At 47.1% G+C, this 18693-nt stretch overlaps 1 protein-coding gene and 1 long non-coding RNA gene across 2 annotated transcripts in view; one reads left to right on the top strand and one right to left on the bottom strand.

The window, feature by feature from the left end:
• LOC127005991 (uncharacterized) overlaps nucleotides 1-18693 on the bottom strand; it is a 54621-nt gene that overhangs the window by 12550 nt on the left and 23378 nt on the right. The window contains exon 2 of the long non-coding RNA XR_007759002.1: nucleotides 16614-16750. This is a non-coding gene — a long non-coding RNA (uncharacterized LOC127005991). The remainder of the gene's footprint in view (nucleotides 1-16613; nucleotides 16751-18693) is intronic.
• LOC127005989 (homeobox protein Hox-B2-like) overlaps nucleotides 16631-18693 on the top strand; it is a 34148-nt gene continuing 32085 nt past the window's right edge. Inside the window, exon 1 of the mRNA XM_050875473.1 lies at nucleotides 16631-18531. Coding sequence (XP_050731430.1) covers nucleotides 17922-18531 — 610 coding nt within the window. The 5' untranslated portion in view covers nucleotides 16631-17921. The remainder of the gene's footprint in view (nucleotides 18532-18693) is intronic.

Below are 18693 nucleotides of genomic sequence, written 5' to 3'. Positions count from 1 at the left end.
ATGTGAGGGGTTGTTCCTACCTACACTCAGAATACTGCACTTCCCTACATTGAACTCCATCTGCCATTTATCCGCCCAGTCATACAATCTGTTTAGTTCACACACACACACACACACACAATATATATATATATATATATATATATATATATATATATATATATATATATATATATATATATATATATATATATATATATATATATATATATATATATATATATATATATATCAGGGATGGAGTGAATACAAGAACTGTACGTGTATTCGAATACGAATACGAATACTTCATATTTATACGAATACGAATACGAATACTCTGAAATACTGATAACTCGAATACTTCACGAGAGTATTCGTGAATGCATTCATGAATACTTTTCGCTGAAAATAACTTTTTCATGTAGGTAGCTCGGCAATTAATGATCCTAATATGGTACTAAAGTTATTCAATAGTAAAATGACGTTATGAACTTATAACTGATGCCAGTATTCTGTACATGTTTGTCGAATACACCCAAATACTGTATTCGAATGTATTCGAATAAGAATACCCCATTCCTGATATATATATATATATATATATATATATATAGATAGATATATATATATATATATATATATATATATATATATATATCTACGAATTATCACGCATAAGATATTATATAGTGTCCCCCGAGCGATAACAGGACTTGTGATTACGCATGTCAGAAAACGGAGATTTACGTCTTGCAAATCTATGGTAAACAACAATATTTTTCTGTTTCAACTGCATGAGTGTGTACAGAGTCCTCGTCTGCAGACCGACTTGGTTGGATTGGCTGATGTCAGGCGATAGAGTCGGTCTGTCAGCATCCTGCCCTTCCTTGGCCGTCACCCGACAAAAAAAACAGCTAATGTGTGTGTGTGTGTTCTGTGTGTGTGTGTGTGTGTGTGTATATATATATATATATATATATATATATATATATATATATATATATATATATATATATATATATATATATATATATATATATATATATATATATATATAAGTTAGAGCGATTATGAATTGGTGTGAGACGGGACGTGCAGGGTGGAGGAGAATTGGGAGGTGAGGGCTAAAGGCTAAGTGAGGTTGAATGCTGAAGGTCGAGGGATAACTGAGTCGGGGGCCAGATGTGTGCCACCAGGCCTGTGCTGGCGTGAACTAAACATGTGAGGTAATTGTAACATTAAAGCATCTCGGTATAATTATCAATTTTATGGCAATTAATACGGTGGTGGGGGTGGGTCGAGGAGAACCCAAGAGCGGTGAGGGGAAAAGGGAGGTGACACACTTAGGATGAGCCAGGAGCCACTACACAACTTTTAGGGCAACCAAAATCGGGTGGGAGCCACTACACAACTTTTAGGGCAACCAAAATCGGGTGGGAGCCACTACACAACTTTTAGGGCAACCAAAATCGGGTGGGAGCTACTACACAACTTTTAGGGCAACCAAAATCGGGTGGGAGCTACTACACAACTTTTAGGGCAACCAAAATCGGGTGGGAGCCACTACACAACTTTTAGGGCAACCAAAATCGGGTGGGAGCCACTACACACCTTTTAGGACAACCAAAATCGGGTGGGAGCCACTTCACACCTTTTAGGACAGCCAAAATCGGGTGGGAGCCATTTCATACCTTTTAGGACAGCCAAAATCGAGTGGGAGCCACGACACACCTTTTAGGGCAACTAAAATCGGGCGGGAGCCACGACACACCTTTTAGGGCAACCAAAATCGGGCGGGAGCCACGACACACCTTTGCCTTCCCACCCCCACAACACCACTGCACCAACACCACCTCACCTTCCCACCCCACAGCACCACTGCACCAACACCACCTCACCTTCCCACCCCACAACACCACTGCACCAACACCACCTCACCTTCCCACCCCACAGCACCACTGCACCAACACCACCTCACCTTCCCACCCTACAACACCACTGCACCAACACCACCTCACCTTCCCACCCCACAACACCACTGCACCAACACCACCTCACCTTCCCACCCCACAACACCACTGCACCAACACCACCTCACCTTCCCACCCCACAACACCACTGCACCAACACCACCTCACCTTCCCACCCCACAACACCACTGCACCAACAACCTCACCTTCCCACCCCACAACACCACTGCACCAACACCACCTCACCTTCCCACCCCCACAACACCACTGCACCAACACCACCTCACCTTCCCACCCCCACAACACCACTGCACCAACACCACCTCACCTTCCCACCCCACAACACCACTGCACCAACACCACCTCACCTTCCCACCCCCACAACACCACTGCACCAACACCACCTCACCTTCCCACCCCACAACACCACTGCACCAACACCACCTCATCTACCCATCCCCACAACACCACTGACCTAACACCACCTCATCTACCCATCCTCACAACACCACTGACCTAACACCATTTAACACCACATTTCAGCATTACCTCAGCATCACCCTAACTGAAGAACTACCTCCCCATGGAAACACCACAGCATCGCCACCACATCAACGCCAACGCAGCCGCAACACCACTACTCCGCAAATATTCCCTCAGCGTCAATACCACCAGCGCGCGGACGTGGTGACCCCAAAGACCAAGGTTCGTGTCCTACCGGAAGCAGCTGGCAATTTTCAACCATCGCCGAGTATGGAAATATTTCCCACCGTAGATCTTCATTAACACTAACTTCAGCGACTACAGGGGGCACCATGGACGAAAAAAGAGCCATATATCACGGCAGCTACCGTATCGTACTTGAAATAAAATTCGCCCGCGCAACAAACGGCTAGGGTCAGACTGTAGCAGGCTCCATGGAAAGTCTACTGGGGTTATTGACAACACATAATTAAAAAGAATATATATCCTCCATCTCCTCTGCACCTTCAAGAATCAGGGTTCAACAAGAGAATATTTTTACTCAATACCATCATCTGACGCTTCACCTCACATCACCATCTCTTTCAGATCACCACCATTTCATCATCCATCATCATTATTCGGCCATCTCTTCTGATTCTATTTTTAGGAGCAGCGAGTAGCGGGCTTTTTTTTTTTATCATTGTTTCTTTTTTTGTGTGCCCTTTAGCTGTCTCCGTTGTTGAAATAAAATAAAAAAATTATCATCATCATAGAACACTGTCAGGCCGAACCCCAAATAGTTACCCATGCATTCGTAACACCACTACCTCATCCTCATCACCATCACCTCATTAACAACGGTGCCACATCATCCACAACACGCTACATCAAACCCACCGCCATGCACCCTATCCTCACTACCACCCTCAACACCATTACTCCATCGACAACACCTCCGCCATTACCTCCACTTCATCACCACACTACTGCCACCCAATACCACCACTATCTGACCGACCTTTAACACCGCCACATCCTCCACAACTCCACCACTACACCACCACAGTCATAAATTTCATCCACACTACCACAACTTAACCACCAGCACCACCACCACACAATCACCAGCAACACCCCATCATAACAACCACACCACTAAACCCACACCTGCACCTAGTCATCACCACAACTACTACATAACCCTCAGAACCACCACATCACCCAAAACCACACCCCTTCATTCACACTATCTCAGGTCAATCACTACCATAGCACCACCACCACTACCACCAAATACAACCAACACTACTCCATCATCTCGTGACTCCCATTACCACCACCACCGTCACCACGACCATCACCACCACTACTACCATCACCCCACCACCACTACCACACAACCTCATATACAACCACAGAACTCTATCACTTCGTCACCACCGCCACCACCACCCCTCCCACTGAGCCTCACGCCACGTTCCAGCACCAGATCCTGTTCGTAGGGACCACAGCGGCTGGAAAGCGACACCATCAATCAGACCATCTCACTATGCAATTATTCAATCGGGCGGTGCTTGGCTTGGCTTGGCTTGCCTTGACGGCGGCAACGGGGGCGGCGGCGGTGGCGGCGGCGGCGGCGGCGGAGGCGGGGAGGGGATGTAGCGACCAGAGGATTAAATACGAAGCTGCAGACACATGCCAGTTCTCAGACTCCTCTCCGAGCAGCGACGTCCCGGCCCTCACGCAGCCCAGCATTGCAACTCTCGCCCGAAGGAGTCTGAGGCGAACGGGTGTAGCAGCAGGTAGAAGCGGCCGCGCGGGTTACGTTAGCTGTGACGGATGATGCCGAAAGACGTTGATTTTCCCGCCAAATGGAAATATTGTCGGAACATTCAGACTCAATTTGGCGCGAGACATGCGATGGGGACTTGTGCGACAAAAATCCTGCCGAAGTTAAGGGGAAAAAAGTTGTTAGCGCGCGGGAGAAACGCTTATACGACTGTGTGCACGAGCTATTGAAATAAGGGAGAATAAATACCGCGGACGGGAGAGAGAAAATATATATATTGGCGTCATTCAAGTGTCCCCTCCATCAAGCGTTGTTTGCTGCTGATCGACTGAGTCCCTTCGCTGACATTCAAGCGTGCTGAGGCGAAGAGTAAAGGAGGAGGAGGAGGAAGAGGAGGAGGAGGAGGAGAAAAACGGCGACGACTGGGTTTGGCCAGACCTGGGTTGTATGGGTCAGGATGGGCTGAGTTGGGGACTGTTTGGGTCAGATTGGGCTGGGGTGGGGGCGTTTGGTTCAGGCTGTGTTGGGGCTGTTTGGGTCAGGCTAGGGTGGTTGTGGGCGTTTGGTTCAGGATGGGTTGGGGTTGTTTGGTTCAGGATGGGTTGAGTTGGGGGTTCTTTGGGTCAGGCTGGGTTGAGGTTGTTTGAGAGAGAGAGAGAGAGAGAGAGAGAGAGAGAGAGAGAGAGAGAGAGAGAGAGAGAGAGAGAGAGAGAGAGAGAGAGAGAGAGAGAGAGAGAGAGAGAGAGAGAGAGAGAGAGAGAGAGAGAGAGAGAGAGAGAGAGAGAGAGAGAGAGAGACACACAGACAGACAGACAGAGAGATAGGGGGAGTCAGTGAGCCGAGGAACCCTAAGGTGTTACACGACTATTTGAACTCTGATAGGTAAGTTCCTCCCTGGTTTCCCTCCCCACTTCTCTCTTTCCCCTCTGACTCTCCTACGGCCCTCCACACCTTACTCCCTCACAAGACTCCCCTCACTTCCCCACCTCCGTCCTCTCCCAAAAGATTCCCCCCCCCCTCCCTCATCTCTCTCCCTTCTCCTCAGTCAATGGAGGGCTATCACTCTCCTGCCACTGAACGCGCTTACTTACACGGCTGGACATGTGGAGAGTAATATTAGTGGGAGAGTTATTATAATAAACCTCCTCAAACCGCGAGCTGTGGAATGAGAGGGTGTTTAAGTGTTGCATAAACTAACACACACACACACACACACACACACACACACACACACACGCACACACGAATGTATACAGTGTGCTTAGTGCGTAAAAGTTGCATAACACTTTTTAATATCTTCACGTCATGGACCAAAATTCTGCATAGTACTTAAGTGTTATAATAATTTATGGTATTACTGTTCGTGGCTTCTGGGAATACTCGTGTTTAAGCAACTAGAAGTGATGATAATTAAATACGAGCTAATTAAATTTATGACTAACTGAATAACTGACAGACTTTTGAATTATTTACTTTCTTACATACTTCCTCCTTACTTGGTGTGTGTGTGTGTGTGTGTGTGTGTGTGTGTGTGTGTGCAAAGAAAAATCACCCTCGCAAATGAAGTAATCCTCTTGCACTTATCCATGGCCCCCCTCTTCCCCCTCTCGCGACGCTCTGATGCCAACACACACACACACACACACACACACACACACACACACACACACACACATACCATCAATTCACCCAAACAATCAAACCATATTATTTTCGCTTTATCTCACCACGACAATATTCTCGTAATCCACACATAAAGCAAAAACACACGTAAAAAGAGAAAGAAAAACATCCCGACGGAATAAATAAAGACGTGAAGGAATTATTACAAAACCCTAAGCATCGGCCAAAGTCAGCGGCCATCAAAGTATTCAACAAGCTTCCCCACCCCCTGTCGGAGCCCCGTAACTTCCGCCCCCTCCCTCTGCCGCCGCCGCCACCACAGGAGCTTACCCGAGGCACATTTTTTCCCCGGGCTTATGACCAGATTATGACACACGACACATTTTATTCTCTCCTTCAAGTGGGCTCAGTGATGCCTCGCCAAGCCGCCGCCACCGTGGGTGGATGGGAGGCAAAGGGATGGAGCGGAGGGAAAGGGAGGGGAAGAAAGGGAGAGATACAGGGAGGAAGGGAGGGGGAGGAGAGGCGCGTGTCCGGCTGGTCGATCAAGGTGGTTGTCAGTCTGACTGGTTACTCCCCGAGGAGGAGGCGCCCCTGTGTGTATGTGTGTGTGTGTGTGTGTGTGTGTGTGTGTGTGTGTGTGTAGGAGAGAGAGAGAGAGAGAGAGAGAGAGAGAGAGAGAGAGAGAGAGAGAGAGAGAGAGAGAGAGAGAGAGAGAGAGAGAGAGACTTCAGCCTTTCATGGGTAAACACCATTAAGGTGGAGCCAGTGGCCTCTAGTGTGCTTGTAATAGACTAATTCATCATGTGGCGAGGCTCTTGTTGGGCGGCACACGGCATTTGACTGTTAAACTGTACGAGACCAACTTGCAATATTCTCCCGGCGGGGAAAACGTCCCCCTCACAACTTTTCCTTCCACCGGAGGGAAAAAATGGCTAATGTTGTACCCGCTTCGGTAATTGGTTCATTAGCCTCCAAAAGAGCCAATCAGTGCTCGCCTTGTGACCGCCCGCGCTCTGTCGTGACTAATAGATGGAGCCAATGGGAACTCGCCATCTGTGCGGCAAATAAACAGAAGACAAACGATAAGCGAGGTCTGCCAGGCTATTACCACCAAAGCGCAATGTTTATGGCCGTACATATATTGCTCACGTTCTTTGTTTTAATCAAATAAACGATTAGATCGCAGGCCGGGGTGGCGGGGAAGTGCTGGTGGCCGTGAGCGTTTTCCAATCACAGGAGGATTTTATGGGGAGGCGTGCAAGGGGAAGAAATGATACCAGCCCGGAGGAAAATGCCTCTCGCTTCCAATATTGCCAGGCGTTTTTCATCGGCTCTCTTTTACCCCTCCTCCTTCCTTCCTCCAATATTCCGCCGCTGCTCACATCACAATTCTATTTTCCATTTCTGGGAGATCCTTTTTTGCTAACATTACAGGGTAGCCAGTGCACCACCTCCCCTACCTCCACCACCACCATCACCACCGACGCATCCTCACCAGCGTTGTCCATTAAATTCACGGGGTCTTACGGCAAAGGTTTCCTGCGGCGAGGTTTAGCGTGCCTGTACAGCCGGCCGTTGGCACCACTGGCTCTCGTTTCCCCGCCAAGGGTTGGGAAGAAGCTGGGCAGTTTATGGGCCCTTGTGAGGCGATGGTGCGGTAATAGTTGCTTACCGGCCATTACCATGTGTGTGTGTGTGTGTGTGTGTGTGTGTGTGTGTGAGGGGCAAGGGGGGAGGACGCAGCACTCCATCCAAGCCTTATCTTCACCTGTACCTCACCTTTGTCCCATTCATTCTATCTCACTTCTCTCATCTGTCCCTCACTCCTCCTCCTTCACTCTTCACCCACGCTCTCCACTCCCTCCTCTTCGACTCTTCATCTAACTGCCCCCTCCTCACTGCCCCTCACCTTACCGCTTCACCCCCTCACCATCACTACACACTATCACCTCCGCATCTCCACACATCACCACCAGCATCACCGCCATAATCAACACCACAACGACGCCACAATTTCCATCACAAACACAAAGTAACACGTATAGAAGCATTTCCCACTAAGGCTACACACACACACACACACACACACACACACACACACACGTTGACCATTCTGTTCGTGAAGGCTATGCAAGTAGTGAAGGACAGTTTTGTGTTGATTATTAATAGAAAAAAAGTTAACATGATTCAGTTTGTGCATGTATATAATGAGTGTGTGGGAAGGGGGGGAGGGGAGGGGAGGGGAAGGAGGGGTGAGGGGGGCCAGGGGGGAGGGGGTGTACGTACCTTCCTCCGTGTACGTGTGTGTGTACGTGTGTGTGTGCGTGGCTGACTGCATCCACACACGCGAAAATTTTGTAAGCAATGTTTTCAGAGCCCTGGAAAGTCAGTTATTTCGGTGGGTAGCTTATACTGGCGTGTCAGGCGAGCCGTCCAGCGTGTGTGTGTGTGTGTGTGTGTGTGTGTGTGTGTGTGTGTGTGTGTGTGTACCTTCTCTTCCTTCTCACGTGCATTCGTCGCTGCGAGGACATTGAAGACTTAAACACAAAGGCGCTCAAGAGGTGGCCACAGAAACGCGTGATGCATCCCCCCTAAAATAATCAGCCGCCTTACGAACGACAGAACAAAAAATGAGTGAAGCCAAGAGGAAGGTCGCTGCAAAGTATACGTAAATGGTGCGCCTTAAGGCGTTTTCGTATTATTTCATGTTCTGCGGGACGAGTTACTTTCTTGCTTAACTGAACAAGCTAATATATTCAGTCGACAATGAGAGCATCCTTAGTCCGAGGCAAGACTAATTTCGCAGTAACAAGTGACAAATAAGAAGAGTAATGCTCGTGGAAATACTTTGGCCCGTGTCGCATAAGTATGATTTCGCTAGATGTTAAAAGTAGGGTTAAAATATACCTCTCAACAGTGCTATCCGTGTCGCGTAGCCGAGCTGGTCTGGCCACTCGCTACAATAACCAGACAGAACTATGTGACCTTCCCTACGTCCAAGACACCTAAAACGATACCTATGGCACTCCTTAAATGCCAAACTGATTTAATTCACCCAAGGAGTGAATATAAGAGTCATTTAGATGTTTTGTTGACGAAAACTACGATTACTTCAGCCGTCAGTGTGAGAAGCGAAGATGTTTAACTCTTCATATTTCACAGCCAGCTCCGTTCTCTTCACTATGTGGTATGTACGTGGAAGTGATATATCGTCCACCTTTTTTTCAGAACCATTGATAAGGATCCCTAACCACTCCCTCATCTCTTTCATTTGCCTGCTCTAGAATAGTCATTCTACCGTTGTGTGTGTGTGTGTGTGTGTGTGTGTGTGTGTGTGTGTGTGTGTGTGTGTGTGTGTGTGTGTGTGCGCGCGCGCGCATACGTGAATGCATGTGCTGTTTTGTACTTGACAGACTTATTTCTTAGAAATCATTTATAAAATGAAGCTGCAGTTTATCCAGCTAAACCGATTTGTATTCATTTATTCGCTTTTTTTTAATGTGTAAATACTTATTTAAGTATTTAATTCCAGCGATCCTGTTTGACCTTTTTCTTTAGAAGGTAAATTGTTGACTTCTTGGTCCTTAGGCTTGTATCCTTTCCCTGAATACTTGTAGTGAGATGTGGAGGGGAAGGAAGATAGAAAAGTGACGCGTTTAATCCCTAGAGTTTTGTAGGAACTGCTTTGAGCCCACAATACGGTCCCCAGACATCAACTTTCACACAAAAGGGAGGATGGGATATGCTTGATCGCCACCATAACAACCTTACAAAAACAATGAGCAGTCTTATACATTACAGAGCACTAAGGTGGAGGTAGCACATCAGGGGAATGGTCTGTTTGCATGTTGAAAGAAGTCTGTTGTGGTGTTTGCCCTCAGAATCGAGCCAGGGATACGAGAGCCAGCCAGCAGTAACAGGATATAAATAGTCCTTTCCCAAATAATACAAGAGAGCTGTGCCTGTAATATAGTGCATGACTTGTGTGCTTGTACGAATGCATGGCGTGCGTCATGCGAGTTTGGCGCAAGTGGTTATTATTTTCTTATAGAATAGTTCCGCACGTTGAATTATACTGTATTCATGCAAAGCTAGGAATGAAGGAAGGGATGAAGGGAGATATTATAAAAAAAGGGCGAACGAAGGAAGGAACAAAGGAGCGAACAGAGAAAGGAGGAAAAGAGACGCAGAGAAGACAAAAAAAAGATGATATATGAAAGAACACGAAGAAAGAAGGAAGGAAGGAAGGAAGGAAGAAGAGGAGGAAAAGGGAGGCATGAATAAATGAATGAAGGAAGGAAGGAAGGAAATATGAATGAATGAATGAATGAATGGGAGGAAGGAATGATGGAAGGAAGGAAAGGAGAAAGGAAGGAAGGAAGGAAAGAAGGAAGGAAGGAAAAAGGGAAAGAAAGAAAGAAAGAAAGGAAGGATGGAAGGAAGGGAGGGAGGGAAAATTGAAGGAAGAAAAGAAATACGAAAGAGAGGAAGGAAGATTAACGGAATGAAAAAAGGAAGAGAGGAAGGAAGGAGAGAAAGAAAGAAAAGAAAAAAATCAAAAGAGGGAGGAAAGAAAGAGAGGAGGAAGACAAACTGGACCAAGTGGAAAGGAGGTAAATTTAGCCAAAGAAGAATAATTAAAATATACACGTGGGAGTAAAATGACAAATGGAGACAGACGGATATGGAAAAGAAAATGCTAAAAGAGTAGAGAAACAAGATAACGCTGAAGACCATGAAGAAGTAAATATGCAAATAGACATTAAGGATAAGATATTGAATGACTAGCTTTTGAGAGAGAGAGAGAGAGAGAGAGAGAGAGAGAGAGAGAGAGAGAGAGAGAGAGAGAGAGAGAGAGAGAGAGAGAGAGAGAGAGAGAGAGAGAGAGAGAGAGAGAGAGAGAGAGAGAATAAATAAAAAAAGAAAGAAAGAAAAAAAGAAAAAGAAAAGAAAGAAAAAAAAAGAATGAAAAAAAGAAAGAAAAGGAAAGAAAAGTAAATAAAGAAAGAAAAGAAATATATATATATATATATATATATATATATATATATATATATATATATATATATATATATATATATATATATATACATGTATATATATATAAAAAATTAAAAAAACCGCAATAAGTTTCCTTTAAATGGTATGCATCGTGTCCACTCGACGGATGGCCACGAGGGGAAGTCAGACTATTCACCATAGATAACCGACTCCCTACAGATGCTACTATGCCTGTATTTCCTTCCTACTAGATAGCTGGATAGGTGTAAATAGATACAGGAAAATACAGGTAGATGATGGCCTCTCGTTCTGTTTTGTTTAGTTAGGGCAGCGTCTAGCAAGCCTTTGTGTTCCTGTTTTTGTTTTATGCCCTTGAGCTGTCTCCCTTGCAGTAAAAATAAAGTAAATACATCGATAGAGAAGCAGACAAACAACCATATAGATAGATAGATGGAGATTGATAGATAGAGGGAAGGCGAAATATGAAAGAAGGAAAGAAAAGTCGAGATATAACTTCAATAACATCGAAAGAAGGAAGACGAAAGTGAGTGAAGAAATTAACATCCAAGGAAAAGAAAGAAAATAACCAGATAGATAGAGAGATACATAAACAGAGAGGAGAGGCTGAAAATGAAAGAATGAAAGAAAAAAACTAGAAATAATTATAACATCGAAAGCAGGAAGAGAGGTGAGAAAATAAAAAAGACCGAGGGAGAGAAAAAAATGAAAAGAACAAGTATATATTGACTAGCCAATGAAAATTATGGATAAAAAAAAGAAAATTGAGAAGAGTAAAACGTAGATTAAAAGAAAAACGAAAAGAAATTAAGTAAGGAAAAAAAAAGAGCCATGAAAGATTAATTAAGAAAAAAGGAAAATGAGCAAAAAAAGAGAACAAAAAAGATAGGAAAAAGAAAGAAGAGAGAGCAGTAAGAAATTTGCGTTTAAAGCAGAAAAGAAAAGGAAGCGTACGAGATGAATATAAGGAAATGAGAAATGACAAGGAGGAGGAGGAGGAGGAGGAGGAGGAGGAGGAGGGGGAGAACGAGAAGGATTAGGAGGAAGAGAAAAACGACAAGGAAGAGAAGGAAGAGAAGAACGAAAAGACAAGGAGAATGAGGAGGAGGAGGAGGAGGAGGAGGAGGAGGAGGAGGAGAAGGAAGAGATAAACGAGAAGGAAGAGGAGGAGGAAGAAAAGAACGAAAAGACAGGAGAATGAGGAGGATGAGGAAGAGGAGGAGGAGGAGGAGGAGGAGGAGAAGGAAGAGATAAACGAGAAGGAAGAGGAGGAGGAAGAAAAGAACGAAAAGACAGGAGAATGAGGAGGATGAGGAAGAGGAGGAGGAGGAGGAGGAGGAGGAGGAGGATAGGAAGAGCCCCCAACGGAAGGAAGAGGAAGACAACAGATGGTGCAAGGAAGCCCCAGTACCCAGCATGCCCAGGGAAAACACTGTTGCGGGAGGGTAGGTTTCTTTCCTTCGTGCGCACACACACACACACACACACACACACACACACACACACACACACACACACACACACACACACACACACACACACACACACACACACACACACACACACACACACACACACACACACACACACACACACACACACACAAATACTTTTAAATACACACAGACAAACACACATTCACATATACATACACTTTCACGATCACTTTAAAAAATACACCATCAGACACGCACACATTTTCACAAGTAATTTTAAACACACACACACACACACACACACACACACACACACACACACACACACACACACACACACACACACACACACACACACACACACACACACACACACACCATCAAACACGCACACATTTCCACAAGTACTTTTAAACACACACACACACACACACACACACACACACACACACACACACACACACACACACACACACACACACACACACACACACACACACACACACACACACACACACACACACACACACACACACACACACACACAGACAAGAGGACCGACACCAACAAATCACTCGTAGTATCAGCAGGTGTCCCATCAGGCCTCCTAACCGCCCACCGCCCTCACACCCCATCACCCTCACACCCTCTCCACACACACAGGCGCGAACAGCTGTCTTATGGCCGCCGCCTCGCCCTGGCACCACCACCACCACCGCCAAACCTGAAATGGAGACGTACTCGCCGCCCTCAATTAACCGCGAGACCCTGTGCTAATGAACAAGTAATTGGGGTGCGAGGCCGCCATGGGGACACCCTGATGCCTTCGAGGAGTCTTTCGTTCACCCTCGGGAAGGATAATGCTTCGAGACTAAGTGTTGTTGCTGATGTTAACCCTTCACTAAGCTAACAGACGCCCCAACATGCCTTTTAAGCCCTATACAGCCTGAGGAGTCGTGTTGGTGTGGCTGCCGGCGTGGTGGAAGTCCGTCGAAGGGAGAACGAGAAGCGAGTGAAAGAAAATGGGATGTGTGTGTGAATCAGGAGGAGTCGGCGCGGCCATGTGCTGGACGCCAAGCTGCCCGACGGTGCGGGAGTTATGATCCGCGCCAGCACTCCAGGGGGCGCAATTATCACTTTATTACATCTTATTATAACGTCTTAATGCCTCCTCCCTCGCCGGCCGGTCGCCTCTCTCTCTCTCAGCCGACGCCGCGACTTTATCTTGTTGGGTTGCGCCTTCGTTTGTTTTAGTGTTATAATGATTAGAAGAACAGTATATATAAGCTTTCTGAACGGCTCTCATTTGTCTCAGCAGTGGCATAGTATTTGACTTTCTTTCAACTTCACCAATTTAAGACCTCCTTTGAGAATCATTAACATCATAGAAAATTACTTGATTATATGTGTTTGTTTCCTCGGTGGGTCCTGAGGTAAATTTTCCACGGAATTCTTATGCACAAATCTTGACATAATTTTAGACCTATTCTTAACTTTTCATCTTCTCTTTCTGTAGTTTTGTGCAGGAGTGATATGAGTCTAACCTCCAGTGCACCTTCCCTTAAAGATAGTATTAATATATTGATAGGCAAATAGATAGATTAATATAAGGATAGATATAGCAGAGATAGATAGTAAAGATAATATTGCTAGGGTCATAGAAGAGAAGTGTAACGTGAATTAGTCTAAAAGTATATCAAGTGTCCTGTTCCTTTTGTCCTGTACCGCTAATCTGCTCGATAGAATTATATCAAGACCTTTCTTTGTCTGTCTGTCTGTCTGCTGTCGGTATCTAATCTCAATATTACCATTATTTTCATCATTATTATTATTACTATTACATATATTTTATCCTTATCATTATTTTGCCTAAGTAGTGTACAAGCTAAAAGACTGTACACCTATTTTGCGAGTGGATAACGCCTGACAACCACCAAATGGTACATGATTACTGAGGAAGTTACTGAATTAAACGAGTCACCCTCACGTTATGTCTGACTTGGATCCTCACGATTTACCTTAATCCCATGGAACCCTCAGCCTAACCAAAACTAACCAACCTAATTCTTATCTAACCTAACAACCAAAGCTTAATGTAATTTTACTTAACCTAGTCCAAGAAAACTTAACCTGAACAAATTAATTATATAGAACGATTTTTTTCTATGTTCAATTTATAGCGCTGGTAGGTTTTCCTGGTGGGGCCTGCTGGTGGTGGTGGTGGTGGCCCCAGCCCGTTAGTATACATAGGAATATACATAGTAAGAACAGACACCAGAAGACCTATCGGTCTATGGCGAGGGTGTCTGTTTACTACCGCTACTACTAGTAATCTACGTGTGGCAGGACAGGACAGAAAAGATGAAGGCTCCTCTCCACCCACCTCTGCCGGCAGGAAATAGTTAGAAGAGAACACCATGTACCTTTAAGGAAGACAGGGACATGGAAATTATACAGTAAAGAGAGAAATAAGAGGAAATTACTACCGTTAACTTAAACTACTGGTAACCTAAGCTGTAGGGGAAAATGACTTCATTACATAAGAACATAAGAACAGCGCAGGCAAATGTTTTATAGAGGTGACATCTTGTCTGGCTCATACTGCCCCCCAGAGCTCCAATTAATCCACTTTAGAGATCGAGTTTAGCTAGAGTCCGGGTTGCTTGGTGGTCAACACGACGCCATGTTGGTAGTCTTAGGCCACTGAGCGATGCCTGAAAACTGTAAGCTGGTAGCGGCATGAACCCGGGGCCTCCAGGACACCATATGGGGCCGTATTACAAGTCGAATCCGAGAAGTTTCGGGTCCCAACAAAGGTCGGTTTAGGGGCCGTATTACAAGTCCAATCCGAGAAATTTCGGGTTCCTACAGAGTTCGGGATGAATAACTCTGTAGGGACCCGAAGCTTCTCGGATTGAACTTGTATTACGGCCCCTAAACCGACCTCTGATGGGACCCGAAACTTCTCGGATTCGACTTGTAATACGGCCTCCCTTTGTGCTATCTACCTTCTACTGGTAACCGAAATACCCAACTTAATCTCTCTCAACTTGACCCAGTGTGGCTTATCCTAATGTAATCAAACAACCAAACTTACCGTAACCTAGTCTGATCAAACTTATCCTAATTTAACCAGGCCTGAACAAAACCTCAACCGAAATCAAAACACAAACCTTACGGAACCTAACTGGCCCATTTTTCACTGTCTATATATCATGATCCATTTGCTCCACAAGACACAAAGGGCATCCCTGTGTGAATGCTCTTAAAAACTCCATTCCATGTTTCTCTTGGAAGACGCTCTAACTCTATCGTACTTTCCTGTTACGTAATCCTTCTGTCTATCTATCTATCTATTCCCCTTCCTCTACCGATACATCTACCTATCCCCCTCCCTCCATCTGCCTATGTATCTCCCTCCCTCTATCAACCTATTCCCTCCCTATACATATACTTCTATCTCCCTCCCTTTGTCTATCTATCTATCCACCCCCTCCATTTATTTAATTATTTATACCCTCCTATCTGTTTATCCCATCCTCTCTATCCATCAGTCCCCCTCCATCTATCTATCTGTCTATCTACCCTCTCCCTCTGTTTATCTACCTATCCCCCTCCCTTTATCTATCTATCTATATACCCCCTCCCATCTATCTATCTGACCCCCACCCCCTATCTGTCTATCTATCTCCCTCCCTCTATCTATCCTTTATCCATCTATTTATCCCCCTCCTGTCTATCTATCTGACCAATTCCTCTACCTATTTATCTATCTATCATCTTCCAATCTATCTATCTCCCTCCCTCTATCTACCTCCTTCCTCTATTTATCTATCTATCCCCCTCCCTCTATCATTCTATAATCCCATTCAGGCAACCTACCTTATACCTTTAGCTCTTCCCTCAACCTTAGTTTGTGTAAAAATAAATGAATAAGGAAATAGAAGTAATTGTACCTTTCTAATTTCGAGGCATAAGGTAAACAGATATTCATGAGTGGTTACATACACAACACACCACATCATTAAAACCATCCCGTCCTCATCCTCTTCCCAGACTCTAGGTGTCACACTACAGCCACCAGGTAACGTGCTTCGTGTAATACTTCCATTCCGTAACCCTAAAGACCCAGCCCGTGCCTCCCCCTCCCTCCCCCTCCCCCTCAACCACCCAACACGTGCGGATGACACAGCGGGCAAATGAGGGGTGAAGAGGGAGGCTGGGAGGGAGGGAGGGAGGTATGGAAGCTGCGGCGCAAGGAGAGGAGAGGAGAGGAGGGCAGGAGGGGCTACACACAATTACAGCATCAATTCATTAAGCACTTACCGGCAGTTAGGGCGAGGTAATGGCCCCGGCCCCCACACCAGAATTTGTAGCTATGATGGATGAGCGGCGACCAGGTAACACGCCCACGGGAAGAAGGACGGGGGGCGGGGGGCGCACGCTGGTCCATCTGGGGCCTCCTAAGGGAGATGAAGGAAAAGCCATCGTCAAGCATTTATTGGTGAGGAAAATGTCATATTTTAAGAGCTAATCGGCCAGCATTATTATTGAATACCGATTACAGTATTCCAGGCACTACCTGCAAAAGAACCAATGGGCGGGGCGCCTGCAAGACGGTGGGCGGGGCTTAGGGGGCAGGCTTGCGGTGATTGGCGGGGCGGCGGCAATATCGTTTACAGAGAGGCGGCGGCTTGCAAGCGGTTGGGCGGCCGTGTGGCTCATTACTGATACTCCTGAATATTACTGTTGTCATTACCCCTGAGAGGCGCCGCGGCCAATAAGCAAGACGGAGATCACGAGATGATTGCAGGAATGGGAATAACAGCGATGAGGGACGTGGGCAATCAATAGCGTGATGGGCGCCGCGCCGAGGCCCACCGCCGTTGCCTTTCCCTGCTGATGGTGGCGGCGGCTGCGGCTGACCTCACCCGGGGGCTCGCCGCCACACGCTCTCATCTCCCACTTATCGTAATAACCAACGCGCTATATCGTTGATTGCACATCCGTTTGCTGAACGTCATCCGTATATTAAGCTAAGGAGAGGAGGTCCCTGTATGCCTCGTCTTGCCCCTCGCCCCCCGCCCCTTCACCCGTCCCCTCATTGTTCCCCTCAAAACCAAATTCTCATTTCGGGCTCAGCCAATGGCGCAGCTCGGGGCGAGTGACGTCACACCCGGACTCCTCCCCCAAGGCGCTCAAAGACTGGGAACTCTCAGCCAAAAGTGTGTCGTGCTTGTTTCTGATTTAAGACGACAAAAAGGCAACTGTGACCATCCGCTTATCATGATTATGCATTTTTGCGAAAGGAGAAGAAATGGCGTGGATGGCGGCAAGGCCTTTCACCGGTGCTCCTGGCAACTGGGGCGCCCGCGGCCCCGCCCCCTGGCTACCTGAGCACGTGCTGGCCGGGGTCACGTGAAGACCACACCGTCCGGCCACCTGCCCGCCACCACACCTCTGCCTGCCGCCACACCCACCACCACTCCGAACTCACGCCCCGCAGCAGGACTTGGTTCGGCGAAACATGTGTGCTTGTGTGAGTGAACAGTGATGCGGTGCAGCGAGTGACCCGCCGCGACGTATGAGGTGAAAGGACCGCTACGCGAGGCACGCACCACCTGACTCGCCTTCATGGGTGACCAACACCCAGCCGCCGCGCAAACGCCCAAGGCGGAGCCCCGCTCAGCTTCCGCCAGCCCACGACTCGAGCTCAAGATGGAGGCTACCGAGGAGGAGGCCAAGGCGCGCCTAAAAGAACCTGAGCCACCCACCCGCAGGGCACCCACGCCCACACCCACGTCCATGCCCATGCCAACGCCCACGCCGCTGGACCTGAGTCACCGAGAATCTGAAAGGGTAGACAGCAAGCGGCGGCGTTCCTCGGGGGTGACGCTGTTTCCGGGACTGACCATCACGCCGGGGCGGGGCAAGGGAGAGGACGCCCCCCTCACGCCCTCTCCAACGCCCTCTCCGCCAGAACAATCCTTCCCAAGATTTCACTTCGGGCGGGGCAGTGCCAGCCCCGCGGCCGCCGCCACGCATCTTCCTAAGGCTGCCACGTCCACCGCCTCCGCCAGTGACAGCTTGCCTTCGTCGCCGCCTCCGCCTCGCGCGTCAGGCCGTTCGCAAGACAGGGACGGCGTGGGCGTGGAGTCGTGGTGGTACCCAGGCTTGGTGGGCGCCGAGCTGTTCCGTGGCCTGCCCGACATACCGCTGCCTTTCCCCGGTCTACCCGCCTTCCGTAAGTATTAAGTTTGGGTCTTGCCACACCAGGCTTCCTTGCATGCTTTAAGTCTGCTGTCAAGGCAGACGGGAGGGAGTCATACGGCACACAGTTATCTTTTCACTTTTCTGTATTTTCTCACTTTTCTGAGACTACAAAAATTACACTGCAAGAAAGTGA

This window comes from Eriocheir sinensis, chromosome 31 (genome assembly GCF_024679095.1).
Source record: "Eriocheir sinensis breed Jianghai 21 chromosome 31, ASM2467909v1, whole genome shotgun sequence".
Classification (NCBI taxonomy): Eukaryota; Metazoa; Arthropoda; class Malacostraca; order Decapoda; family Varunidae; genus Eriocheir; species Eriocheir sinensis.
Note: the sequence above shows the minus strand (reverse complement) of the source record. Positions and strands in the feature narration are given on the sequence as shown.